The following is a 27,365-nucleotide window of genomic DNA, read 5'->3' as shown; positions in this document are numbered from 1 at the left end:
GTGATGTTGAGCATTTTTTCATGTTTGTTGACCATTCGTATATCTTCTTTTGAGAATTGTCTATTCATGTCCTTAGCCTACTTTTCGATGAGAGTATTTGTTTTTTCTTGCTGATTTGTTTGAGTTCGTTGCAGATTCTGGATATTAGTCCTTTGTTGGATGCATGGTTTGTGAAAATTTTTGTCCACTCTGTGGGTTGTCTGTTTACTGATTATTTCTTTTGCTGTGCAGAAACCTTTTAGTTTAATTAAGTCCCATCTATTTATCTTTTTTGTTGTTGTTGCATTTGCTTTTGGGTTCTTGGTCATGAAGTCTTTGCCTAAGCCAGTGTCTAGAAGAGTTTTTCTAATGTTATCTTCTAAAATTTTGATGGTTTCAGGTATTAGATTGAAGTCTTTGATACATCTTCAGTTGATTTTTAATAAGGTAGGACATGAGGATTCAGTTTCATTCTTCTACATGTTGCTTGCCAATTATCCCAGCACCATTTGTATGGTATTCTTTCCCCACTTTATGTTTTTGTTTGCTTTGTTGAAGATCAGTTGGCTGTTAGTTTTATTTCTGGGTTCTCTATTATGTTCCATTGGTCTATTTGCCTATTTTTATACCAGTAACGTGCTGTTTTGGTGACTATAGCCTTATAGTAGAGTTTGAAGTCAGGTAAAGAACAAAAAAGGTTGGGTGCAGTGGCTGACGCCTGTAATTCCAGCACTTTGGGAGGCCGAGGCAGGTGGATCACCTTAGGTTGGGAGTTCAAGACCAGCCTGACCAACAAGGAGAAACTCCATCTCTACTAAAAGTCAAAAAAATTAGCCGGGGGTAGTGACGCATGTCTGTAATCCCAGCTACTTGGGAGGCTGAGGCGGGAGAATCGCTTGAACCCGGGAGGTGGAGGTTGCGGTGAGCCGAGATTGCACCATTGCACTCCAGCCCAGGCAACAACAGCGAAACTCCATCTCAGAAACAAACAAACAAACAAAATTGTTCTTTTTGCTTAGTCTCGCTTTGGCTATATGGGCCCTTTTTTGGTTCTATATGAATTTTAGGATTGTTTTTTCTAGTTCTGTGAAGATGATGATGGTATTTTGATGGGAATTGCATTGAATTTGTAGATTGCTTTTGGCAGTATAGTCATTTTCACAATACTGATTCTACCCATTCATGAGCATGGGATGTGTTTCCATTTGTTTGTGTCATCTGTGATTTCTTTCAGCAGTGTTTTGTAGTTTTCCTTGTAGAGGTCTTTCATCTCCTAGATTAGGTATATTCCTAAGTATTTTATTATTTTTTTGCAGCTATTGTAGAGTTCTCAGTTTGATTCTCAGCTTGATTGCTGTTGGTGTATAACAGTGTTACTGATTTGTGTACATTGATTTTGTATCCTGAAACTTTACTGAATTCATGTATCAGATGTAGTAACTTTTTCGATGAGTCTTTAGGGTTTTCTAGGTATATGATCATATCATTAGCAACCTGCAACAATTTGACTTCTTCTTTACAGATTTGGATTCCCTTTATTCCTCTTGTCTGATTGCTCTGGCTAGGATTTCTAATACTGTGTTGAATAGAAGTGGTGAAAGTGGTCATCCTTGTCTTATTCCAGTTCTTAGGGGGAATGCTTTAAACTTTTCCCTGTTCAGTATAATGTTGGCTATGGGTTTATCATAGATGGTTGTTTTTTTATTTGAGAGGGTTTATCATAGATGGTTTTCTGTTTGTTTGTTTTTTGTTTTTGAGATGGAGTCTCACTCTGCTGCCCAGACTGGAGCACAGGGGCATGATATGGGTTCACTGCAACCTCTGCCTCCTGGGTTCCAGCAATTCTCCTGCCTCAGCCTCCCAAGTAGCTGGGATTATAGGCATCCACCACCACACCTGACAAATTTTTGTATTTTTAGTGGAGTAGGGGACTTCAATACTAAACGAGGTTGAAGCAGCAGTGAGCCCTGATCATCCCACTGCACTCCAGCCTGAACAGGAATGAGACCCTGTTCAAAAACTTTTTTTTTAAGAAAGAAAAAGAAAAGAAAACTGAAACCTTAGTTCAACCTAATTGCCTGATACTGTGTATATAACTCATATAATCTTTCCCTAGTAGAATCCTAAATTACAAGACTAGAGATAGTATTAAAGAGTAATGTTTGATAACATTCTGTATATCCTTAAGATAAATATTACAAATCCAAAGAAAAAAAGAGGGGGTTTGGAAAAAATCAAGCAATTTTTTTTTTTTTTTTTTTTTTTTTTTGAGACAGAGTCTCACTCCATTACCCAGGCTAGAGTGCAGTGGCATGATCTCAGCTCACTGCAACCTCCACCTCCTGGGTTGAAGCAATTCTTATACCTAAGCCTCCCCAGTGGCTGGAATTACAGGCATATGCCAACACGCCCAGCTAATTTTTGTATTTTTAGTAGAAATGGAGTTTCACCATGTTGGCCAGGCTGGTCTCAAACTCCTGAGCTCAAGTGATCTGCCTGTCTTGGCCTCCCAAAGTGTTGGGATTACAGGCATGAGCCACTAATCAAGTAATTTTTAAAGAAGAATTTGAACTATTCAAAGAGAATTAGAAAGTGACATAATAAACATGAGGAATGATTTCACATCAGTGCTTCCTATCACTTTTCTGTTGAATCCCAGTGTTCTCTCTTAGACAATCTTTTTGAAGTATGAATATCTACTTGCTATATGGTATGAAGTATGAATATCTACTTGCTATATGACCTATATGGTCACTAATGACCATATAGGGTATTGCCAGATTGTTTTGAAGAATCAGACTCCGGTATAGGCATTTGTTTTTTAATTTTTAATTTTTCAATCATCTCCCAACTCTGATAATTAAGGTATGGACATCTTAAACTCTAGATAGAATATCTTATTATTATTCAGTGTGTAATTTACACCATCTTTAAATTATGCTGTACTTAATTATATCCCTAAATATAAAATATTCTGCCGTCACAAGGAAAGTATCATTTCATTATATAGTTTATGTTTGTCATTATCTTATTGTCTCTAATGCTACAAATATTTAAATATGTTGAAGTGGTTTGTATAGTAGTTACATAGGTGAAAAGAGCGAGCTATATTATTTGCAATTCAACCAAATGTAAATGATAAGTTAGATTAAATCTGGAGAAAAGATTAGTACATTTTTGTTGCTTTCCAAACATTAACATCAAGGAGAGGGTTCAAGATGCCTGAGTAAATGCAGCTAGTATGCACCTCCTCTATGGAGAGGGACAAATATAGCAAGTAGATATTCATACTTCAAAAAGATTGTTTAAGAGAGAACACTGGGATTCAACAGAAAAGTGATAGGAAGCACTGAAAGCAGGGAAAGAGGCAGCTTGCTCAGCCAGGATTGGATGAGAAGTGGGAGAAGCTTCCAAACACAGGGAAAGGGTAAGAGAAAAACCCTCAGAGCTTCCTACTTCTGCCATCGTCTTTTATAACATAGCTGCAGAACCACTCAAGCCATGCAGGTCTCAAGTCTAACAGGAAGGTGCTTAGAGATTGCACAGAGACACAGCTTCAAAGAGCAAACTCATACAAAGTCCCAGAGGCATCCAAGGCCAGAGTAGCTTCAGCTTGGTGCCATTTTCAGAGCCTAGCCTCTGGGGATTTGTATCTTGCCCTGGGGCCAGGCTGATGCTGACATTGCTGCCACTGGACTGAGAAGTGAGAGGGGAGGCCAGGCACTACTATGCAACCCTAGGACAAATCTCACCACTGCAGCTGCAGGCTGCTGTGGGCCAACGCCTGGGCAAACTGCACTGCCTACAGCTGCCTGCCTGCACTATTCCAGCTGAGACGGGTCCCACCCTCCCTGAGGGCAGGCCCACAGCACAGCTGCCACTGCCCACACCTGAGCATTCTGCCTGTGGCCTGTGGCCTGTGGACCACTCTGCCTCTACTTATCACAAAAAGCACCTAAATTCACTACCAGCGGGCCAGAGTACAAGTTGGCCAGCCCAGTACCATTCCTCCAGTACTCAAGCATGCTATCCAGGGACCTGAAAATCACCCATCCCAATCTATGACCATTGACACCTGAATGGCCACTCCTGCGGGGGTCTAAGGTTGGGCTGACCCATCCTGCTGATACTTTCACAGCTGGCAGTGCTACCAGTGCAACTCAACCTGTCACAGCCCTCGCCAATACAAGCACAGACTGTTTGGGCCCCAGTGGGTTGCTCCACCACTGCTACTGCCATCAGTCATTTCCCAGCAGCTACCCACGAGCCCAAAACCTACCCAAACACCTGGATTGTCACTGTCGCTACCAGCATTTGAGCAAGCCACCTGGAGGCCCAAGAATTTGACCCACTTAACACTGGTACCAGTACAAACAGCTCTTGGGCTGGCCTTGCTAGAAACCTAGACATCCAAATACAAGAAACTCAAAGAACACCAGGAAATTCAACACAAAAAGATCACCACCTAGGCACATAGTTATTAGGTTATCTAAAGTCAAGAAGAAGGAAAGAATCTTTTTTTTTTTTTTTTTGAGACGGAGTCTCGCTCTGTCGCCCAGGCTGGAGTGCAGTGGCGCGATCTCGGCTCACTGCAAGCTCCGCCTCCCGGGCCCACGCCATTCTCCTGCCTCAGTCTCCTGAGTAGCTGGAACCAAAGGCGCCTGCCACCGTGCCTGGCTAATTTTTTGTATTTTTTTTTTAGTAGAGATGGGGTTTCACCGTGTTAGCCAGGATGGTCTCGATCTTCTGACCTTGTGATCGCCTGCCTCGGCCTCCCAAAGTGCTGGGATTACAGGCTTGAGCCACCGCACCCAGCCAGAAGGAAAGAATCTTAAGAGCTGTGAGGCAAAAGCATCAGGTAACCTATAAAGGAAGACCTATCAGATTAACAACAGTTTCTCAGCAGAGACTCTATAACCTATATGGGATTGGGGTCTTATCTTTAGCTTCCTTAAACAAAACAATTATCAGCCAAGAATTTTGTATCCAGCAAAACTAAGCTTCACAAACAAAGATGCAGTCTATTTCAGACAAACAAATGCTGAGAGAATTTGCCACTACCAAGCCAGCAGAAACTCTACAAGCTAGAAGGGACTGGTGGCTCTTCTGGTCCCAGAAGCCTCCAAACTAACCCTGAGGAATGATTTAACTGTTTAGACCCCACATCATGTGGCAGGACTACTGTACTCCAGAGAAAGGCTTTGGCTAACAGATAGCTGACTCCTTAAATATCAGGCCCTGCTGTTAGAGGGTTCCCACATCCAATTAAAGACTTGTTCTAGCCTAAATCCAGCCACCTTCCTCCCTGAGGAAACTGGGGAACCTGAACATAACTGTGAACAAGTCATAGTACAAATCTATGCAGCCAGGGAGGAACTCAGGGAAACTCCCCTAGAGAATTCAGACTGGACCCTCTTCACAGATGGAGCTCTTTTACAGAACAAGGGATCCGCAAGGCAGGATGCGCCGTAATCATTGACTACTTGCTCCAAGGAAGGAGGCAGCCATAATCCCCCTGGGAACATAACTCCATTGGTTTAAATATCAGGCCCTGTTGTTAGAGGGTTCCCACATCCAATTAAAGACTTGTTCTAGCCTAAATCCAGCCACTATTTGATTCTATTGAATTTGATTCTATTGAAAGTGTGTCTCTTCCTCCAGGCACAAGCGCTCAATTAGCTGAGCTAATAGCTCTTACAACAGCAATTGAATTAAGCACAGGAAAGGTAGCTAATATTTACGCTGACTCCAAGTATGCTTTCCTAGTTCTCCATGCTCATGCGGCCATTTGGAAGGAAAGGAATTTTCTTTTCTGTTTTTTTTTTTTTTTTGAGATGGACTTTTGCTTTTGTTGCTCATGCTGGAGTGCAGTGGCATGATCTCAGCTCACTATAACCTCTGCCTCCCAGGTTCAAGCGATTCTCCTGCTTCAGCCTCCCAAGTAGCTGGGATTACAGGCACCTGCCACCATGCCCGGCTAATTTTTGTATTTTTCGTAGAGACGGAGTTTCACTATGTTGGCCAGGCTGGTCTTGAACTCCTGACCTCATGATCCTCTCGCTTCAGACTCCCAAAGTGCTGGGATTATAGGCGTGAGCCACCATGCAGGGCCTGGAAAGGCACTTTCTTACCACCAATGGATCTCCTATAAAATATCACCAGGAAATTAATACATTACTATCCTCAGTTTTCCTTCCATGAGAAATTGCAGTAATACATTGTAGGGGACATCAAAAGGGAACAGATGAGGTAGCTGAAGGAAATAGATTAGCTGATCAGACAGCTAAGTCAGTGCCAAGAAAGCCTCAAGACATCAACACTTCAAACCCCTCTAGTCTGGGAAGGCTCCATAAGAGGAATTAAACCTCAGTACTCCCCTACAGAAGTAGAATGGGCCACTTCTTGAGGGTATACATTTCTGCCCTCAGGATGGTGACAGTCGGAGGATAGCAAGCTCCACTTGCCAGCCTCTAGCCGATGGAAAGTCCTTGAAGTCCTTCACCAAGCTTTTCACCTGGGAAAGGATAAGACATATCAATGTGCCCAGAGATTGTTTTCAGGAGATAACTTACTAAAAACAGTTAAGGAGGTTGTTAATGCTTGTGAAGTCTGTCTTAAAAATAATCCTGAACAGGCGACTCCTTCCTCCTCAACCCCAAAGAATAGGAGGCTATCCAGGGGAAGACTGCCAAATAGACTTCACCCACATGCCGAAGACAAAGGGCATCCAGTACCTGCTGGTATGGGCAGACACCTTCACTCACTGGGTAGAGGCATTCCCATGCCGCACAGAAAAAGCCTCTGAGGTAATAAAAGTGTTAGTTAATGAAATAACTCCCCGCTTTGGTCTACCTAGGTATCTTCGAAGTGACAATGGACCCTCGTTTAAGGCAGCTGTCACACAAGGGGTCTCAAAAGCACTTGGCATAGAATACCGTCTCCCCTGTGTTTGGAGATCCCATCCTCAGGAAAGGTAGAGAAAACTAATGACATGATCAAGAGACACCTCAGAAAATTATCCCAAGAAAATCACCTTCCTTGGATCACTCTTCTCCCTATGGCATTACTATGAATAAAAAACACCGCTTCAAAACTAGGTCTTAGCCCTTTTGAGATGCTGTATGGACGACCTTTCTTTACCAATGATTTTCTATTAGATCAAGAAACCTCTGAGCTATTCAAACGTGTAACTTCTCTCTCACTTGCAACAGGTATTAGCACAATTAGCAAAGGCCCAACCCCAGGAAACTGGGCCACCTCTATTTAACCCAGGAGATTTGGTACTGGTGAAGGCTCTCCCTTCTCTCTCTTCCACCCTAAGCCCAAGCTGGGAAGGGCTTTACACCATTCTTTCAACTCCCTTGGCAATAAAAGTTACAGGAATCGACTTTTGGATACATCACACTCGAGTCAAAGCTGGAAAGCTGAGGGAGCAACCCGTGACAGCCCAGAGGAACGGCCTGAATATCAATGAGAAGTAGTAGGAGACCATAAGCTGAAAATCACAAAAGGTAAGTAATGGAGTAAGAACTACTCACCTTAGTCTCGCCTCTACCTCACCAAATCCTTTTTGCTGTTTCTACCTCTCCTTTTAAGCCAAATATTACTATATACTATAGTACCCTCACAGTGTAATATCGAACAGAGAATCTCAATTACTGTAGCATTTTGCTTAATTACTATCCTCATAGCAGGAATAATGGTTATTAACCAACAGTAAACATGAGCGTTTTACTATCACTGGGTCTGTTAGGACTTTTTATGGGACCTACTAATACGTCACACCCTTTAGCTCCTACAATATCTGCCATGGTCCATTTCTGCAACAAGACTAATTGTTGGGTCTGTCCTAAGCGGTTTTCTCAGTTCAACAGCACTGAGGAAACTTACAATGACCTGGAACTCACATTCTTAGGATTCCATTTGTTGGCTTTACTTTTAACCTTAAAGACATATCAGGCATAAACGGAACATGGTATGAGAGCAGTTTCTTTCTTTCTTTTTTTTTTTCCCTCGAGACGGAGTCTTGCTCTGTCACTCAGGCTGGACTGCAGTGGCGCGATCCTGGCTCACTGCAACTTCCACCTTCCGTGTTCAAGCAATTCTGCCTCAGCCTCCCCAGCAGCTGGGATTACAAGCATACGCTACCACACCCAGCTATTTTATTTTTATTTTTATTTTTTATTAGAGACGGGGTTTCACCATGTTGGCCAGGCTGGTCTCGAACTCCTGACCTCAGGTGATCGGCCCACCTCAGCCTCCCAAAGTGCTGGGATTACAGGCATGAGCCACCACGCCCAGCCATGAATATTGTGATGGCAGGCGTGGTGACACGCACCTGTAGTCCCAGCTACTCGGGAGGCTGAGGCAGGAGAATCACTTGAACCCAGGAGTTGGAGGTTGTAGTGAGCTGAGATCGCACCACTGCACTCCAGCCTGGATGACAGAGCGAGACTCCGTCTCAAAAAAAACCCCCTAAAACCGAAAAACAACATTCATTCATTCAACAAACATTTGCGCATTATGTACCACGCTGTCATAAGCATTAGGGATAGTGCTTTAAACAAAACAGACAAGATGGAATATCCTGGAACACACATTCTAGTAACAATAAACAAACATAAACAAATTTGTAAATAGCATGCTAGATTGTAAAAAGTACTCTGGAGAAAAAGCTATATGGAGAAAAAGAAAAGTGTATGTCGTGTTAATTTTAATTATGGCAGCCATGGAGGGCCTCACTGACGGTGACGGAAGCCAAAGCGCCTGAAGGAGGTGAAAGGGAGCCATGCAAATAACTGGAGGAAGAGGTCCCTCAACCAAGGCAAGTGAAAAGGCCCTGGAGCAGGAGTATGTCAGCAGTGTTCAGGGAAGAGCGAACTGTCTAGTATGGCTTCAGATGAATAAGAAGATGGCCTAGGAAGATGGGGTAGTAGAGGATTTTGTAAGCCATTATAAAAGCTTTGGCTTGTTCGGCCAGGCGCGCTGGCTCACGCCTGTAATCCCAGCACTTCAGGAGGCCGAGGCGGGCGGATCACGAGGTCAGGAGATCGAGACCATCCTGGCTAACACGGTGAAAACCTGTCTCTACTAAAAGTAAAAAAATTAGCCGGGCGTGGTGGCAGGTGCCCGTAGTCCCAGCTACTCTGGAGGCTGGATCGGCCCACTGCACTCCAGCCTCGGCGACAGAGCGAGACTCCGTCTCAAAAAAAAAAAAAAAAAAAAAAAAAAAAGCTTTGGCTTTTCGTCAGATGTGAAGTTATTGGAGATAATGTGTAAAATGTCGTAAGAGAGAGTGACAGGCTTGCCCAGAAGAGAGTGGGGAATAAACTTGCGTGGCAAAATGTTAATTTTGGCCAGGCGCAGTGGCTTACGCCAGTAATCCCAGCACTTCGGGAGGCCAAGGCGGGAAGAGTTCGCATTCTGGAGCTCAGGAGTTCGAGGCCAGCCTGAGCAATATAGTGAGACCACCTCCCCCACCGCCATCTCTACAAAATAAAAGAACAAAATTAGCCGGGCGTGGTGGCGCGCACCTGTGGTCACTTGGGAGGCTGGAGACAGGAGAATCGCTGGAGCCCGGGACGTGGACGTTGCAGTGAGCCGAGATCGCGCCATTGCACTCCAGCCTGGGCGACAGAGCGAGACCCTCTCTCAAAACAGAAAACAAAACAAAATGTTAGTTCTTAGAATCTGAAACTCCTAGTAGAGGCCAAAAGTTGTTTTGCGAAAAGGAGACTGACGAGGAAACCCGGAGGAGTCGGCCCAAATAGGTGGAGAGAAGATCCCGCCGCGGGCGCCCCCTGGTGGATAAAAGGGCCGCTCGGAGAGCGGCTCTGCTCCGGAGACGGACACAAACGGGCCACAAAACACTATACTGAGACCGTTCTGAGGGACAGGCTTCAGTAAAAAAAGCCAAGGGCGGACCCGGGTTTTCAAAACCGCCGCGCCGGCGGCGGGACCAACCAGGACTTTAAGTCAGCTGGGCGGCCCGGCGCCCACACGCCGGCCGGAAGGAACTGCCCGGAAGCGGGGGAGGCGCCGGCGAGATGACGCAAGAGGGGTCGCGCAGAGGGTGTCGTGTGGCGTAGAAGACGCCGACGGCTTGCGCCTGTCAGCCCCCCCGGGGTTTGTAGCAGAGGAGGAGCGGGCGCCATGGCGGTTCTGCTAGAGACCACTTTGGGCGACGTCGTCATCGACTTGTACACCGAGGAGCGGCCGCGTGGTGAGGCTTGAGCCCTACTCACCTGTCGCCGGGTCCCCCGAGCTTGTCCCCCTACTTTCCTTTCTCTGCGCAGTCCAGGGCAGAGATTGACTGGAGCTCGAGCTTCTGGGCTGCTGGTGCCCACGACTGGGCTATTTTATTAACCCGCGTTGGCTAGAAAAGTTTTTGTGACGAGAATTGTTTGAGCCTTGGCAGCCCCTCTCCCCTATCTTGTGCTGGCCAGTCCGGTGGAGGGTGCTTGCGGTCATTAATTGCCTTTGGGGCGTGTGTGTGTGTGATTTGAGCTGCACATACAATACCCATAGCTTTTGTGCCTTTATTGTGTTTACTCGTGAGAGGAACACAGCAACTTTGCTTGGTGTGTAATCGGTTAAATCTTGATGAAGGCAGTTAGGGTGTGATGGTGCAGCGAGTGTGGGCATCCCACCTGGGTGGAGGAGGAAGAGGTTGTCTGGAGTGTGGACTGAGCCTTCGAGGCACTGGGCTAAGTCCTGGGCTTGACTTCTTGCCCCTGAGGGTCTGATTTTCCATCAGGGGAAATAGACACAGGAACCCATTTTAGTTTTATATGTGTTATGGTAGAGGAATGTATAAGTTGCCATGGAAACCAGAGGAGGGCGTCTTCTTTGGTGGGGGTGGGAAGAAGCAAAGCTAGCAAAGACTCTGTAGAACACTTGAACTAGTCCTTTCAAAGATGAATGGGAATGAGGGTTTTCTTAGCTTGGACTTTCTTTGTTTGGAATTTTCTGGAAACGGCAAGTAGTTTGGTGTGGCTGGAAGGACTGATATGAGTCGTGGAACGGTAGACTCGAGTGTGGTCGGATACGCTTAGGTCAGGTCGTGAATAGTCTTGTGTGCCCTACTGATGATCAGAGTCCTTGAAGATTTTAAAAGCAGTATTGAGGCATGGCATACTTGTTTTGAGAAGATAATAGGCAGTAGTGTGGAGAAAGTATCAGAATCAGGAAGAAACTTAGACCAGAAGAGATTAGTTACAAACAGGGTCCTATTCACATGGAATGCAGAACCTATCAAAGAAGGTGAAATAAGTTGCAATATTGTACAATAACCGCCTCCTGCTGTGCTCCACTTTCCACCGCATGCAGCTATTCCTCCCTCTTCTCCACCTGGCAAAAACACTGCGAACTCTCCCGTACCATTTTTACCATTCTTTTGCTTTTCCTTCTAACCAGTATTCCTCTCCACTCTTGTCCTTCTGGCAAACTTACTGCTTTTTATCTAAATCTCAGATCAAGCGTCATCTCTTCTTTGAAGCTCTCCCTCCTTTCTAAGCAGAGTTACCTGAGGTTTCCTCTGCTCTGTCTTAGGTCTTTTATAAACCACATGACACGTTTTATTTTAACATTTACCTATTATCCTGGAGTTGTTTACAAGTCGTGTCCTCTCTCAAGAATGTAAACTCCACTGAGAGCAGGAACTATACCATAATTATCATCTCTATATCCTGAGTACCTAGTACAATGTCTGCTACTTTTAGGGCACACACTAGGGGTTCATTATAATGACTAATGGATATAAATGTGTTGTATTAGTGAGGACCCTTTGTGCAAGTGACAGAAACCCAACTCAAACTGGCTTAAACAAAGAAAATAATTGGTTGCTTCATAATACTGGGGTAAGCTTGGTTTTAAGGGTGGTTGAATCCAGTGCTTCGAATAATATTTAGGGAATTTTGTTTTTTATCCCTTGATTTTGCTTTTCTTTGAGTTCCTTTGATGGTCTGTCCGTGTAGAACAGCACCTGGCAAAATGAATGGGTCTCTTTCCCCAGAGCTGTGAGGAAATAAAGCGGGGGTAGAGCTACCCCACCCAATTAACAAGCAGTGGTTCTGCAAAGATAAGCGCGTAACACCAAAACATAAGTCCACCCCCTGTACATATTTGTAAGCATATGACTGGAGATCTGCTTACGTGTGTACCTGCTATATTTATACTCACTTATCAATCTATGATCAACATATCCAGACTTACCTACCTTCCTTTCATTCTTTCTTTCTTTTCTTTTTTAACTTCTTCTTATAGAAAATTTAAAACATAGATGTAGAGAGAATCATGTAAATGAACTCTCGTGTCCACATGACCAGCTTTGTTTAATAGCTGTGAACACATAGCCAATCTTTCTTCATTTATAATACCCCCACTTCCAGTGCATCTGTTTAATCTGTAATTACTTCAGTACATATTTCTAAAATATAAGGTCTCTTTAAAAAAAACAAAAAAATGGAACTATGAGCTTAAGTACCACATAAGTGACAGGTTGAAAAAAAAATTTGACAAGGAAAAGGAAAAATACTAAAGAAAAGAGAAAAAGTTGTAAAAAAGGATAAAAAACAGAACCACAAATCTCATCACACTTTGAAAAAACTAGCAATAAGTTTTTAGTATCATTTAGTATCCACTTCCAGTGCATCCGTTTAATCTGTAATTACTTCAGTACGTATTTCTAAAATATAAGGTCTCTTTAAAAAAACAAAAAAATGGGCCGGGCGCGGTGGCTCAAGCCTGTAATCCCAGCACTTTGGGAGGCCGAGGCGGGCGGATCACAAGGTCAGGAGATCGAGACCACAGTGAAACCCCGTCTCTACTAAAAATACAAAAAATTAGCCGGGCGCGGTGGCGGGCGCCTGTAGTCCCAGCTACTCAGGAGGCTGAGGCAGGAGAATGGCGGGAACCCGGGAGGCGGAGCTTGCAGTGAGCCGAGATCGCGCCACTGCACTCCAGCCTGGGCAACAGCGTGAGACTCCGTCTCAAAAAAAAAAAAAAAAAAAAAAAAAACAAAAAAATGGAACTATGAGCTTAAGTACCACATAAGTGACAGGTTAAAAAAAGAAAAAAAATTTAACAGGGAAAAGAGAAAAATCCTAAAGAGAAAAAGTTGTAAAAAAGGATAAAAAACAGAACCACAAATCTCATCACACTTTGAAAAAACTAGCAATAATTTTTTAGTATCATTTAAACTCATAAACTTTAAAAAAATTTAAATTAGGACCCAAAGTCCATATATTGGTTAAAATGTCGTATATATGTTTAATCTATTGGTTCTCCCGTTTTTTTTTTTTCTTGAAAAAAATGTGAGAAAGAATCTGGGTGCTTTGTCTTGTAGAATTTCTCTTGTTTTGAATTTGACTGATTGTTTACTGGGTGCGTTAACATATTCCTGTGTCCTCTCTGTTTCCTATAAATTGTTCTTTAGCTTCAGAGCCTTGGTTAGATTCCAGTTTAATGTTTTTGGCAAGAATATTTCACATGAGATAGTGTGTTCTTTCAGCTGCATCACATTCAGGAGGCACTTGATGTCTGGTTGGCTCTTTCTGTGATGTTAAAATTGGTCACTGGGTTAAGGCCTTTTTGCACTTATAAATTGTTCCCATCAGATTTTGATGAAAGGCCTAAAGATTTTGGCAGCCATTGATGATCATTGCCTAAATCCATTATTTTTGTTTTCTAGTAAAAGGACCACTCCTATCTGTTAAACAGGAAGCCCAGAAATATATTCAAGAAAAACAACTGCAGGACTGATATTCAGCACTCTTGAACAGCTCAGCCCCATTTTATCACTCCAGTCTTTTAATCCTCTATTACTCTGTAATACCAGACTATTACAGAACTTTGGTCTTTTGGACCTCCCCTAAAACATTTAAATTTCCATTTGCAGGCCTTTTCATAGTCTTCCAAACCTAAAATGCTCACCCTTCACTCTCTGCTAGTCCAGTTCTTTTAATGCTTGCCTTAACCTTCCCTGAGGTTTTCTAATTTCCCTAGCCAGAAACAATCTTTTGAACTCTTGTGGAATTTTTAAAACTACTTTTTACCATTTTACTATTTAAGTGGCACACATGTTATTAATTAGATATGCCCAATATGTAACTACTTGTGTTCAGATGTAAGGACTCTAATTTAATGTAAGCTTTTTGAGGGCAGGAATTGCCTCATATATCTTACTAAAGTCTGCCTGGTTTCTAACTTAGTGCCTTAAGAACTTGTTAATGTGTCTTTCCACGACTAGACTGTGAACTTTTTGAGAGCAGGAACCACGGTTTAATGGCATTTGTGATGGCAGTGTCAGGCATCTAGAAGGTACTCAGTAAATGTTTATTGGATAAGCAGATTAATTTATATGAGAAAGATCGTTCATAAGTGTATGGATTTTTATTAAGGGCTGTTTATTATTAAAGAAATGACCCGGGGTGTTTGACTTTTTCCTAATTGATATAATCTGTGTCCATTTTTATATATTCTGCTAGATCCTTTCCTATTACAATATGCTCTTTAAGTGTTCTTTTTTCTCGTAATAAAATCAATCCATCAGTAAATGATTGCTTATCACAGGTAAGTGTCAGTTTTCCGTATTAGCCCAGATGCCCCAAAAGTCCTATGAAAGAAAGAAAAACGTAATTTAAAATGTTTTTTTTTTCCTAGACTTATTGCCCTTTTATTTCATTTTATTTTGAGACGGAGCCTCACTCTGTTGCCCAGGCCGGAGTGCAGTGGTGTGATCTTGGCTCACTGCAACCTCCAACTCCTGGGTTCGAGTGATTCTCCTGCCTCAGCCTCCCTAGTAGCTGGGATTATAAGTGCCCGCCACCATGCCTGGCTAGTTTTTTTGGTATTTTTAGTTGAGACAGGGTTTCACCATATTGGCCAGGCTGGTCTCAGACTCCTGAACTCAAGTGATCCACCCACCTCGGCCTCCCAAAGTGCTGGGATTGCTGGTGTGAGCCACGGCGCCCGGCCTAGTGCCCTTTTTTATAGCTTTGGACATTTGACTTTTGTTTTCTTTTAATGGTAATTTAGAAATTACATTTTACTGTGGTTTTACTTATTTAAAAATGTATTTGAGGATTACTGTGATAAATTTGGTGTTTACTTTTCTTTCAGCCTGCTTGAATTTCTTGAAATTGTGCAAAATAAAATATTACAATTATTGCCTGATTCACAATGTACAGGTGAGTTGGTAGATATTAGTCTTTTCCTTTGTTATTGGAACTATCTAACAAACTCTGTGAATTAACAAAGAATCCTACATATTACAGAGGGACTTTATCATACAAACTGGCGATCCTACAGGGACTGGCCGTGGAGGAGAGTCTATTTTTGGGTAAGTTGTTTTACTTATTTATTTATTTATTACCTGTGGAAGGGCAGAACAAATTCTTTTGTTCTTAAATGAGGAAAAATATAATTGCTTATGCTTCAATCTGCATTTTAAAATATGGTTTAAATTTAGACTTTTTTCCCCCAAGTTCCCTAAATGTCTAGAAAAAAAGTAATATTTTGAATCCTGTTGGCATTTCTGTAAAGAAGTAATTGGTAACCCTGTGTGTTACTAGTACTTCTATATTTCATTTTGAGAGTACTTAAACATTTTATAACCTTGTATGTTTTTTCAGCCAACTGTATGGTGATCAAGCAAGCTTTTTTGAGGCAGAAAAAGTCCCAAGAATTAAGCACAAGAAGAAAGGCACAGTGTCCATGGTGAATAATGGCAGTGATCAACATGGATCTCAGGTTAGGAAATGAGTAAGAATATGAGGTTTGCTTAGAAATGAAGGACTGGAAGAAGCCCACAAAGTTATTTTTTAAACTATCCAGTGAGGCTGAGAGGGTTTCAGTCAGAAATATTTGTTAGGGAAAAAAATGCACTTTTTCTATGTTAAAAAAATTATTCTTTTAAATATAAAGCATTCCCATTGTGAAGAATTGAGAAAATACAGAAAAGTACAAAGAAAAACATTACCTACAACTCCACCATCCGTGATTATCACTGTTCACATTTGTGGCTCGTTTTTCAGTATTTTTTATTTTATTTTATTTATTTATTTATTTTATGAGATGGAGTCTCACTCTGTCGCCCATGCTGGAGTGTGATGGCACAATCTCAGCTCACTGCAACCTCTGCCTCCCGGGTTCAAGCAATTCTCCTGCCTCGGCCTCCCGAGTAGCTGGGATTACATGCGCCTGCCACAACACCTGGCTAATTTTTGTATTTTTAGTAGAGGTGGGGTTTCACCACATTAGCCACGATGATCTCAATCACTTAACCTCATAATGCACTCGCCTTGGCCTCCCAAAGTGCTGGGATCACAGGCGTGAGCCACCGCGCCTGGCCATTTTCCAGTAATTCTTACTTTTTAAAAATATTATGTAGAGTACCTTCTTTTCATTGCCTTGTTTAATTCTCCCAACAACCCTGTTAGAGTAGGTACTTTTATTTTCTACTATATACACATGAATTTGAGTTACGACTTGTCCAAGTATTTAATTTAATTTAATTTATTTATTTTGAGACAGAGTCTCGCTCTGTCAGCAAGGCTGGAGTGCAGTGGCGCAATCTCGGCTCACTGCAACCTCCGCCTCTCAGGTTCAAGCGATTCTCCTGCCTCAGCCTCCCTAGTAGCTGGGATTACAAGTGCCTGCCACCATGCCCAGGTACTTTTTGTATTTTTAGTAGAGATGGGGTTTTGCCATGTTGGCTAGGCTGGTCTCAAACTCCTGACCCCAGATGATCCACCTGCCTCGGCCTCCCAAAATTCTGGGATTACAGGTGTGAGCCACTGTGGCTGACCAAAAAATACTTTATTACTAAAAAATGCTTCTGATCGTTTGAGTCTTCAGTAACTCATAATCTTTTCGCTGGTGAAGGGTCTTGCCTTGATGTTGATGGCCATTGACTAATCAGGGTGGTGATTGCTGAAGGTTGGTGTGACTGTGACAGCTTCTCAAAATAAGACAACTGACTGGCACGGTGGCATACATCTGTAATCCCAGTACTTTGCAGGGGCAAGGCAGGCAGATCAATTGAGCTCAGGATTTCGAGACCAGCCTAGGAAACATGGTGAAAACTCCATCTCCACAAAAAAATACAAAAATTAACTGGGCATAGTGGTATAGGCTGTAGTTCCTGCTCTTTGGGAAGCTGAGGTGGGAGGATCACTTGAGCCCGGGAGGTCAAGGGTGCAGTGAGCTGTGATTGCACCACTGCACTCCAGCTTGGGTGACAGTGAGACCTTGTCTTGCAAATAAATAAGTAAGACAACAGAAGTTTGCCATGTTGATGGATTCTTCCTTTCATGAAACATTTCTGTGTATCATACGATGCTGTTTGATAGCATTTAGTAGAATTCTTTTAAGATGGAAGTCAATCCTCTCAAACCCTGCTACTACCGTATCAGCCAAGTTTATGTAATATCCTAAATCTTTTGTTGTCGTTTCAACAATGATCATAGCATCTTCACCAAGAGAAGATTCCATCTCAATAAATCACTTGGCTGAGTGCGGTGGCTCAGGCCTGTAATCCCGGCATTTTGGGAGGCTGAAGCCGGCACATCACCTGAGGTCAGGAGTTTGAGACCAGCCTGACCAATATAGTGAAACCCCGTCTCTACTGAAAATACAAAAATTAGCTGGGCGTGGTGGCAGGTGCCAGTAGTCCCAGCTACTTGGGAGGCTGAAACAGGAGAGTTGCTTGAACCTGGGAGGCGTGGGTTGCAGTGAGCCGACATTGCCCCACTGCACTCCAGCCTGAGCAATGTGACAAGTCTGTGTCAAACAAAGTAAAAAAGGGAAGAAAACCACTCTGTTTGCTTATCCTTAAGAAGCAGCTCCATATCTGGTCGTGTTTGATCATGAGATTGCAGCATTCAGTCCCATCTTCAGGCTCTACTTCTAATTCTCATTCTCTTGCAATTTCTACCACATTTGCAGTTACTTCCTTCACTGAAGTCTTGAGCCACTCAAAGTCATCCATGAGGGTTGGAATCGACTTCTTCCAAACTTCTGTTAATATTGGTATTTTGACCTCCTCCCACAAATCACGAATGTTCTTAATGACATCGCGAATGGTGAATCTTTTTCAGAAGGTTTTCAATCTACTTGCCCGTATCCATCAGAGGAATCACCGTCTATGGCAGCTATAGCCTTATAAAATGTGTTTTTTTATTTTTATTTTTATTTTTAGAGATGGGGCCTCACTACATTGCTCAAGTGATCCTTCTACCTCAGCCTCCTGAGTAGCTGGGACTGTAGGTACACGCCACATGCCAGGCTGTATTTCTTAAATGATAATACTTGAAAGTTGAAATTACTCTTTGATCTATGGCTCCTTAATGACTGTTATGTTAGCAGGCATGAAAACAGAATTTTTATTTTTTGAGACGGTCTCACTCTGACACCCAGGCTGGAGTACAGTGGTGCAGTCTCACCTCACTGCAACCTCTGCCTCCCAGGTTCAAACGATTCTCTTGCCTCAGCCTCCTGAGTAGCTGGGATTATAGGCATGTACCACCATGCCTGGCTAATTTTTTGTATTTATAATAGAGATGGGTTTTCACCATGTTGACCATGTGGGCCAGGCTGGCCTTGAACTGCTGGCCTCAAGTGATCCGCCTGCGTCAGCCTCCCAAAGTGCTGGGTTTACAGGTGTGAGCCACTGTGCACAGCTGAAAACAATATTAATTTCCTTTTGTACGTCATATCCATCAGAGCTCCCGGGTGACCCAGAGTATTGTCAATGAGGAGTAACATTTTAAAAGGATTTCTTATTAAAAGTGCAGTAATATTAAAAAGGATCTTTGTTCTGAGCAGCAGGTCTCAACAGTGATCTTAAAATATTTGATAAAACCTGCTGTAAACAGATGTGCTGTCATCCAAGCTTTGTTGTTTCATTTCTAGAGCACAGGCAGAATAGATTTAGCATCATTCTTAAGGGCCCCAGGATTTTTGGTATAGTCAATGAGCATTGGTTTCAACTTAAAGTCACTAGCTGGATTAGCCTGTAACAGAAGAGTCAGCTTGTCCTTTGAAGCTTTGAAGCTAGGCATTGACTTTTCCTCTCTAGCTATGAAAGTCCTAAGTGGCATCACCTTCCAATATAAGGCTGTTTCATCTACATGGAAAATTTGTTATTTCATGTAGTCATCTTCATCAGTGATCTTAGCTAGATCTTCCAGATAACTTGCTGCATGCTGCAGCTTCTTTTTTAATTTTAATTTTAATTTTTATTTTTTTATTTTATTTTATTTTTTTTTTTGAGACGGAGTCTCGCTCTGTCGCCCAGGCTGGAGTGCAGTGGCTGGATCTCAGCTCACTGCAAGCTCCGCCTCCCGGGTTTACGCCATTCTCCTGCCTCAGCCTCCTGAGTAGCTGGGACTACAGGCGCCCGCCACCTTGCCCGGCTAGTTTTTTGTATTTTAGTAGAGACGGGGTTTCACCGTGTTAGCCAGGATGGTCTCGATCTCCTGACCTCGTGATCCACCCGTCTCGGCCTCCCAAAGTGCTGGGATTACAGGCTTGAGCCACCGTGCCCGGCCTTTTATTTTTATTTTTGTGACAGAGTCTCACTCTGTCGCCCAGGCTGGAGTGCAGTGGCGTGATCTTGACTCTGCAACCATCGCCTCCCAGGTTCAAGCAATTCTCCTCCCTCAGCCTCCTGAGTAGCTGGGATTACAGGTGCATGCCACCATGCCTGGCTAACTTTAGCGTTTTTAGTAGAGGCGGAGTTTCACCATGTTGGTCAGGCTGGTCTTGAACTCCTGACTTGTGATCCACCTGCCTCGGCCTCCCAAAGTGCTGGGATTACACAGGCATGAACCACTGCACCTGGCCACTTGCTGTAGCTTCTGTGTCAGCACTTGCTGCTTCACCTTGCACTTTTAAATTATGGAGACAACTTCTTTCCTTAAACTTCTCTTTTTTTTTGAGACGAAGTAATCCACTGCACCTGGCCTCTTTCCTTAAACTTCATGAACTAACCTCTGCTAGCTTCAGACTTTCTTTTGCAGCTACCTCCCTCTCTCAGCCTTTATAGAATTGAAGAAAGTTAGGGCTTGTTTGAAATTAGACTTTAGCTTAAGGGATCGTTGTGGCTGGTTTGACCTATGTAGATTATTAAAACTTTCTTCATATCATCAGTAAGCCTGTTTCATTTTCTTACTATTCATAGAATAGCACTTCTAATTTTCTTCAAGAACTTTTCCTTTGCATTTACAACTCAGCTATTGTTTGGTACAAGAGGCCTAGCTTTCGGCTTATCTTGGCTTTCAACATGCCTTTCTCACTATGCTTAGTCCTTTTTAGCTTTTGATTTAAAGTGAGAGATGTGCCACTCTTCCTTTTACTTGAACACTTATAGGGTTAATTGGCCTAATTTCAATATTGTTGTGTCTTGGGGAATAGGGAGCACTGAGAGGGAGAAAGATGGGAATGGCTGGTTGGTGGATTAGTCAGAACACATACAACATTTATGGATTAAGTTCACCATCTTATATGGGCACAGTTTGTGGTGCCCCAAAACAATTACAGTAGTAAGATTAAAGATTACAGATCGTAATAACAGATATAATAGTAATGAAAAAGTTTGAAATCTTGTGAGAATTACCAAAACCTGAGCCAGAAACGTGAAGTGAGCATATGCTGTTGGGAAAATGGCACCAGTAGACTTAATACACGGTTGCCAGAAATCCTTAATTGTAAAAAATGCAGTATCTGCAAAGCGCAATAAGATGAGTTATGCCAGTATAAGCTTTGTACTTTTTACTTAGTTCTAGTAACAAGTGTCTAAGAATTGGTGCAGTAAATGTGGACTCTTAACTTTTGTGTATTTTTTTGTCAGTCTGTAACTGATTTCAGTTTGAGTTATGTATTATTTTTATGGTATTTATTATGTGTCCTTCTGTATAGTTTCTTATCACTACAGGAGAAAATCTAGATTACCTTGATGGTGTCCATACAGTGTTTGGTGAGGTGACAGAAGGCATGGACATAATTAAGAAAATTAATGAGACCTTTGTTGACAAGGACTTTGTACCATATCAGGATATAAGGTGTGGTTACAATTTACTATCTGAATATACTAGAATGTTTTAATATTGAGATGTTTGACACATAGTGGTATGGATAGGAATGGTATGCATAGGACTGGTTTATGGATAATTCTAATCCCAAAAGTTGAATTAATATAAGACTGTAAGAATCTTTATAATAAAAAGGACCTTCTGTACTTTTATACTCGTACTAATTATTTATTTATAATTATGTTTGGAGGAATTACTTTTTTTAATTTTTATTTATTTATTTTTTGAGATGGAGTCTCTCTCTGTCGCCCAGGCTGGAGTGCAGTGGCGTGATCTTGACTCACTGCAAGCTCTGCCTTCCAGGTTCACACCATTCTCCTGCCTCAGCCTCCCAAATAGCTAGGACTACAGGCGTCCGCCACCATGCCCAGCTAATTTTTTGTATTTTTAGTAGAGACGGGGTTTCACTGTGTTAGCCAGGATGGTCTTGATGTCCTGACCTCGTGATCCACCCACCTCGGCCTCCCAAAGTGCTGGGATTACAGGCGTGAGCCTTTGTACCTAGCTGGAGGAATTATTGATGCTTTAATTTAGTTTCTTAATTGAGAAATAGGGCAAAAATACTAATATTTAGACAGTTATATTAGTTTACATCTTAAAGTAATGCAGGGTAATAAATATGGTATCACTCAATGTAAAACAGCAACACTCACTGTGAAACTATATCTAGGTTAGTAATATCCATGTGCAATATGGGTTTTTTTTGGCCTTAGAGATAATCAAGTAATTTGTTGTAATCTATTAAAATAAATTATGGATTCTGAAATAACTTAAATGTAACATTTTATTTGGATTTATTTTGTAAGGATAAATCATACAGTGATTTTAGATGATCCATTTGATGACCCTCCTGATTTATTAATCCCTGATCGATCACCAGAACCTACAAGGGAACAATTAGATGTAAGTAAAGCCCTCTTGTGATTAAATGTACATTTATATTAATGATTTGTATGGATTTATCTTTTTCATCTATTAAAGTTAATTTTTTCAGAATTATCATCTTGCCTAATTGTATTAGAACAAGTTGAGTTTTTTCTTTTCCACAGAGATACTCATTTTTCTAGCTGTTTTCTCATTTCCCTAATTTCCTTTCTTCAGTTTCTTTTCTACTGAGACAACCTTAGCTCTAGAAGCTTACATAAACAACTTGGGAAAGTGTTTTTCTTATCATCTAACTCTAGGAGTTTTCGAGGCCAAATTAAACTATTATCTTGTGAGGTAACTTTTCAACTGGGTATACTCTGGAGCCAGGCTAGAACCCAGAAATTTCTGTGAAATAGCACAGACTTTTCCCCCACATGTTTTAAGGTTTATGTGGCTTCCTCAAAGCTGAATTTGTCTTTATTTTTGGGATTGGTTATTCTGAAATCATTTCTCTTCATTCAGCAGTTAGAATTGGAAAATAAATAGTGTCCATATAGGTATTTATTTGTATTTATTTATTTTTTTGAGATGGAGTCTCACTCTGTCACCCAGGCTGCAGTGTGTGGTGGCATCTCAGCTCATTGCAGCCTCTTCCTTCCTTGTTCAAGCAATTCTCGTGCCTCAGCCTCTTGAGTTGCTAGGATTATAGGCGCATGCCACCATGCCTGGCTAATTTTTGTATTTTTAGTAGAGACAGGGTTTCACTGTGTTGGCCAGGCTGGTCTCGAACTCCTGACCTCAAGTGATCCAACCGCCTCAGCCTCCCAAAGTGCTGGGATTACAGGCATGAGCCACCATGCCTGGCCTATTTTGATTTTAACAGAAGCCCACTTTGGTTTATATTTTAGAATTAATATAAATCAATTTTTGAAGGTTCATAAGTTTGTCTCAGTTGCTGTTCAATTAATTATTTAAAAGTTTTTTTTAGAGACAGGATCTTACTCTGTCACCCAGCTGGAGTGCAGTGGTGTGATTGTAGGTCACTGCAACCTTGATCAGTTACTGTTTTAGCATGTTTGATATACCTAAGAATAAAGTATGTCTTTTATGTTTCTCAGATTTTTTTTATTCTTTAAATATATACGTCAGTAACTTCTGTCTTACAGAGTGGTCGAATAGGAGCAGATGAAGAAATTGATGATTTCAAAGGAAGATCAGCCGAGGAAGTAGAAGAAATAAAGGCAGAAAAAGAGGCTAAAACTCAGGCTATACTTTTAGAGATGGTAAGATAATTATCTTTGTTCAAATTGTTCTGTAATATATCTAATAATACTTATTAAGTGTTTATTTCTGGCTCTTCGGTGGTCTTAAAGTACTAAAAATTGAGTTATGATTTTTTTCTAGTTTAAATTTGATACAGCATAATAATGCATGTGAAAATAAATTTGGCTCTACTGTCAATATGGTGCTAAGTTCCTTTTTAAACGGTGGAAAATGGATCTCTAACTTATTAATTGAATTTCGGTTGTTTAATATTCATCTCATTTTTAAAGAGTGGGCTGAATTTTATGTATATTAAAGAAGAGTTCATTGTACCACTCAAGATTAAACAGAATGCTAGTTGTAGGGCAAAATAATAGGTAGACACTGAACACTCTAAAATATACTGTTTCTCTGTATTACTAACAATGTGAAGTCATTTGGGGAATAATAATTCAGTAGATGATTAATTGACCTATTTGTTGTTATTTTCCGTTTCTTTTTTTTTGAGATGGAGTCTTGCTCTGTCGCCCAGGCTGGAGTGTAGTGGCGTGATCTCGACTCACTGCAAGCTCCACCTCCCGGGTTCACGCCATTCTCCTGCCTCAGCCTCCTGAGTAGCTGGGACTACAGACACCCACCACCATGCCCGGCTAATTTTTTTGTATTTTTAGTAAAGACGGGGTTTCACTGTGTTAGCCAGGATGGTCTCGATCCCCTGACCTTGTGATCCACCTGCTTCAGCCTCCCAGAGTGCTGGGATTACAGGCTTGAGCCATCGGGCCCGGCCCATTTCTTATTTTTGTAGAATAGGCATACCTGTCATATCATAAATAATAAATACTTGAATGAATGGATAACAAAGTTACTATTTTATATAATAGAACTTTCAGATTTGTAGTCTGCTTTAAAATTTATTTAATTATTATTTTATAGAGACAAGGTCTCACTCTGTTGCTCAGGCTGGAGTACGGTGGTGTATGATCATAGCTGGCTGCAGCCTCCAACTCCTCAGCTCAAGCAATGCCCCTGCCTCAACCTCCTGAGTTGCTGAGACCACAGTTGCATACCACCATGCCCTGCTAATTTAAAAATTTTTTGTAGAGACAGGATCTCCCTATGTTAGCCAGGCTTAAGCTTATATTACCATCAGCTGTCTAAATGAACAAATAGTAAAGGCTATATAGTTCAAGAAAGCTTTGCTGAAATTTAAAAAATTAATTGAAAATACACATTTTAATGAGCACACTGTGTATCTCACAGTATTGACCCTGAACACCCAACACCAAGACAAATTCTAAGAGAATTACTACACTTGAAAGATACGTTGAGCAACTGGGCAGAAAGAATAAGTTACTTATAAGGGAATGAATTTAGATTGTTATCAGACTTTTCAACAGCAACACTTTGGAAGTTTATGCCAGAAGAAAATGGATTAACATACTTTTTAAAACTTTTTGTTTTCAGATAATTTCAAATTTATGGAAAAAAGTACATAGAACTTCTATATACCTTTTACCCACATTCACCAATTTTTAACATTTTGCTACATCTGTTTTATGATTCTCTCTTTTTCTCTCTCTCTGATTATACAAGCACATAAACACATTTTTTTTCTGGTCTATTTGACAGTAGGTTGCCTGTTATTTCCCTTTACCTCTTAATCAGTGTGTATTTCCTAAGAGCAACAGTATTCAATGTGTGTAACAATATGTACTTATTCACAGTGTAGTTATCAAAATCAGAAAATGTAGAAGTGAGAGAAATTATAGTTTATAGGGCTGGGCGCGGTGGCTCACGCCTGTAATCCCAGCACTTTGGGAGGCTGAGGCGGGTGGATCATGAGGTCAGGAGTTCGAGACCAGCCTGACCAACATGGTGAAACTCCATCTCTATTAAAAATACAAAAATTAGCTGGGCATGGAGGCGCGCACCTGTAATCCCAGATACTCGGGAGACAGAGGCAGGAGAATCGCTTGAACCCAGGAGGTGGAGCTTGCAGTGAGCCAAGATCATGCCATTGCACTACATCCTGGGCAACAGGACGAGACTCCGTCTCAAAAAAAAAAAAAAAAAAAAGAAATTACAGTTTATATTCCAGTTTTGCCAGTTGTTTTAACAATATATTTCATAATTGTTTCCTCCTCCAGACTAGAATCCAGCTCATGACTTATCATCTGTTGCATTTTATAGAATATTTTCCTACATTATCAGTGCCTCATGGATTCCTTTTTTGGTTTTGCTTTTAATAAATAGACAATTTATAGAACAATTTTAGGATTATAGAAAAATTGAACAGAAAATACAGAGAGTTTCTATGTACTCCCACCCTCTTTTCCCAGTCTTGCATTATTGTGATACATTTGTTAACAATTGATGAGCTAATATTGATACATTATTAACTAAAATCCATGGTTTACATTAGAATTCAAGCTTTGTGTTGTACATTCTGTGAAACTGACAAATGTCCGATAGCATATATCTACCCTTACAGGATCACACAGGGTAGTTTCACTGTCTAAAAAATCCCCTGGGCTCCACCTGTTCATCCCCACCCCCGACACCCAGTTCTTGGCAACTACTGATGTTTTTACTGTCTATACAGTTTTGGCATTTTCAAGATGTCATGTAGTTGGAATTATAGCGTATGTAGCCTTTTCAGACTGTCTTCTTTTACTTAGCAATATGCATTTAAGGTTCCACTGTGCATTTTTTCTTTCTTCCCTTTCCCCTTCCCTTTCCCTTTCTCCTTTCCCTTTTTCTTTTCCTTTCTTTTCTTTCCCTCCTATTTTTTTTGAGACGGAGTCTCACTCATGTCACCAGTCTGGAGTGCAGTGGCGCGATCTCGGCTCACTGCAACCTCCGCCTCCCGGGTTCAAGAGATTCTCCTGCCTCAGCCTCCTGAGTAGCTGGGACTACAGGCACGCGCCACCACACCTGGCTAATTTTTTTGTATTTTTAGTAGAGACGAGGTTTCACCATGTTAGCCAGGATGGTCTCGATCTCTTGACCTCGTGATCTGCCCGCCTCGGCCTCCCAAAGTGTTGAGATTACAAGTATGAGCCATCGCGCCCGGCCCTTTTTTTTTTTTAAATTTGAGACAGGTTCTCGCTCTGTTGCACTGACAGTGGCACAATAAAGGCTCATTGCACCCTGACCTCCCGGGCTCAAGTAATCCTCCTACCTCAGCCTCACAAGTAACTGGGACCACAGGTGTGTTCTACCATGCCTGGCTAATTTTATTTTTTGTAGAGACAGAGTCTCACTATATTGCCGAGCCTGGGATTTCATTCCTTTTTTTTTTTTTTTTTTTTTTTTTTTGAGACAAGGTCTCACTCTGTCACCCAGGCTGGAGTGCGGTAGTGCTATCATAGCTCACTATAATCTTGAACTTCTGAGCTTGAGCAGTTTTCCTGCCTCAACCTCTTGAGTAGCTGGGACTGTAGGCACACGCCACCACACCTAGCTAATTTTTAAATTTTTTTGTAGAGATGGAGTCTTACCCATGTTGCTCAGGCTGATCCCAAACTCATAGGTTCAAGTGATCCTCCTGCCTTGGCCTCCCAAAGTGTTGGGATTACAGGTGTGAGCCACCATGCATGGCTGATAGCTCATTTCTTTTAATTGCTAAGTAATATTTCATTGTATGGATGTATCACAGCTTGTTTATTTTTTACCTATTGAAAGATACCTTGGTTACTTCCAAGTTTTGGCAGTTGTGAATAAAGCTGCTGTAAACATTTGCGTGCAGATTTTTGTGTAGGCATAAAGTTTCAATGCATTTGGGTAAATACCTAGGAGTTCAGATGCTAGGTTGCATAGTTTAGCTTTGTAAGAAACTGCCAAACTGTCTTCTAAAGTGGCTTTACATTTTACATTCCTACCAGCAATGAATGAGAGTGTCTTTTGCCTCATATTCTTGCCAGCATTTGCTGATGGTATTGTTTTGGATTTTAGTCACTCTAAAAGGTGATCCTGTGTCCTTTGGTTTTATTAACATGTTTCATCTTCTATTTTCTAAGAACATCAGTTTCTCTTACTTTATTTGCATTTGTTTGTAATATACTGATAATTCAGCTAGTGTTTTGTAAAATTAATTTTGAATCTCATAGCTTTTATGAATGTTTTAAATTTCCTAGTAGTATTTTAAAGTTAGCTTTGACTAAA

At 41.5% G+C, this 27,365-nt stretch overlaps 1 protein-coding gene across 2 annotated transcripts in view; it reads left to right on the top strand.

Moving 5' to 3' along the window:
- The first annotated feature begins 10,108 nt into the window (after nt 1-10,108).
- PPIL4 (peptidylprolyl isomerase like 4) overlaps nt 10,109-27,365 on the top strand; it is a 41,524-nt gene continuing 24,267 nt past the window's right edge. The window contains exons 1-7 of one of the 2 annotated variants that reach the window (XR_013416003.1): nt 10,109-10,201; nt 15,100-15,167; nt 15,255-15,319; nt 15,612-15,729; nt 20,899-21,041; nt 21,878-21,974; nt 23,105-23,221. Coding sequence is in view for 1 of the 2 variants with exons in the window: in NM_001258155.1 (NP_001245084.1) it covers nt 10,132-10,201; nt 15,100-15,167; nt 15,255-15,319; nt 15,612-15,729; nt 20,899-21,041; nt 21,878-21,974; nt 23,105-23,221 (678 nt within the window). In the remaining variant the exon portion in view is untranslated. 2 annotated transcript variants of the gene reach the window in all.

This window comes from Macaca mulatta, chromosome 4 (genome assembly GCF_049350105.2).
Source record: "Macaca mulatta isolate MMU2019108-1 chromosome 4, T2T-MMU8v2.0, whole genome shotgun sequence".
Taxonomy (NCBI): domain Eukaryota; kingdom Metazoa; phylum Chordata; class Mammalia; order Primates; family Cercopithecidae; genus Macaca; species Macaca mulatta.
Note: the sequence above shows the minus strand (reverse complement) of the source record. Positions and strands in the feature narration are given on the sequence as shown.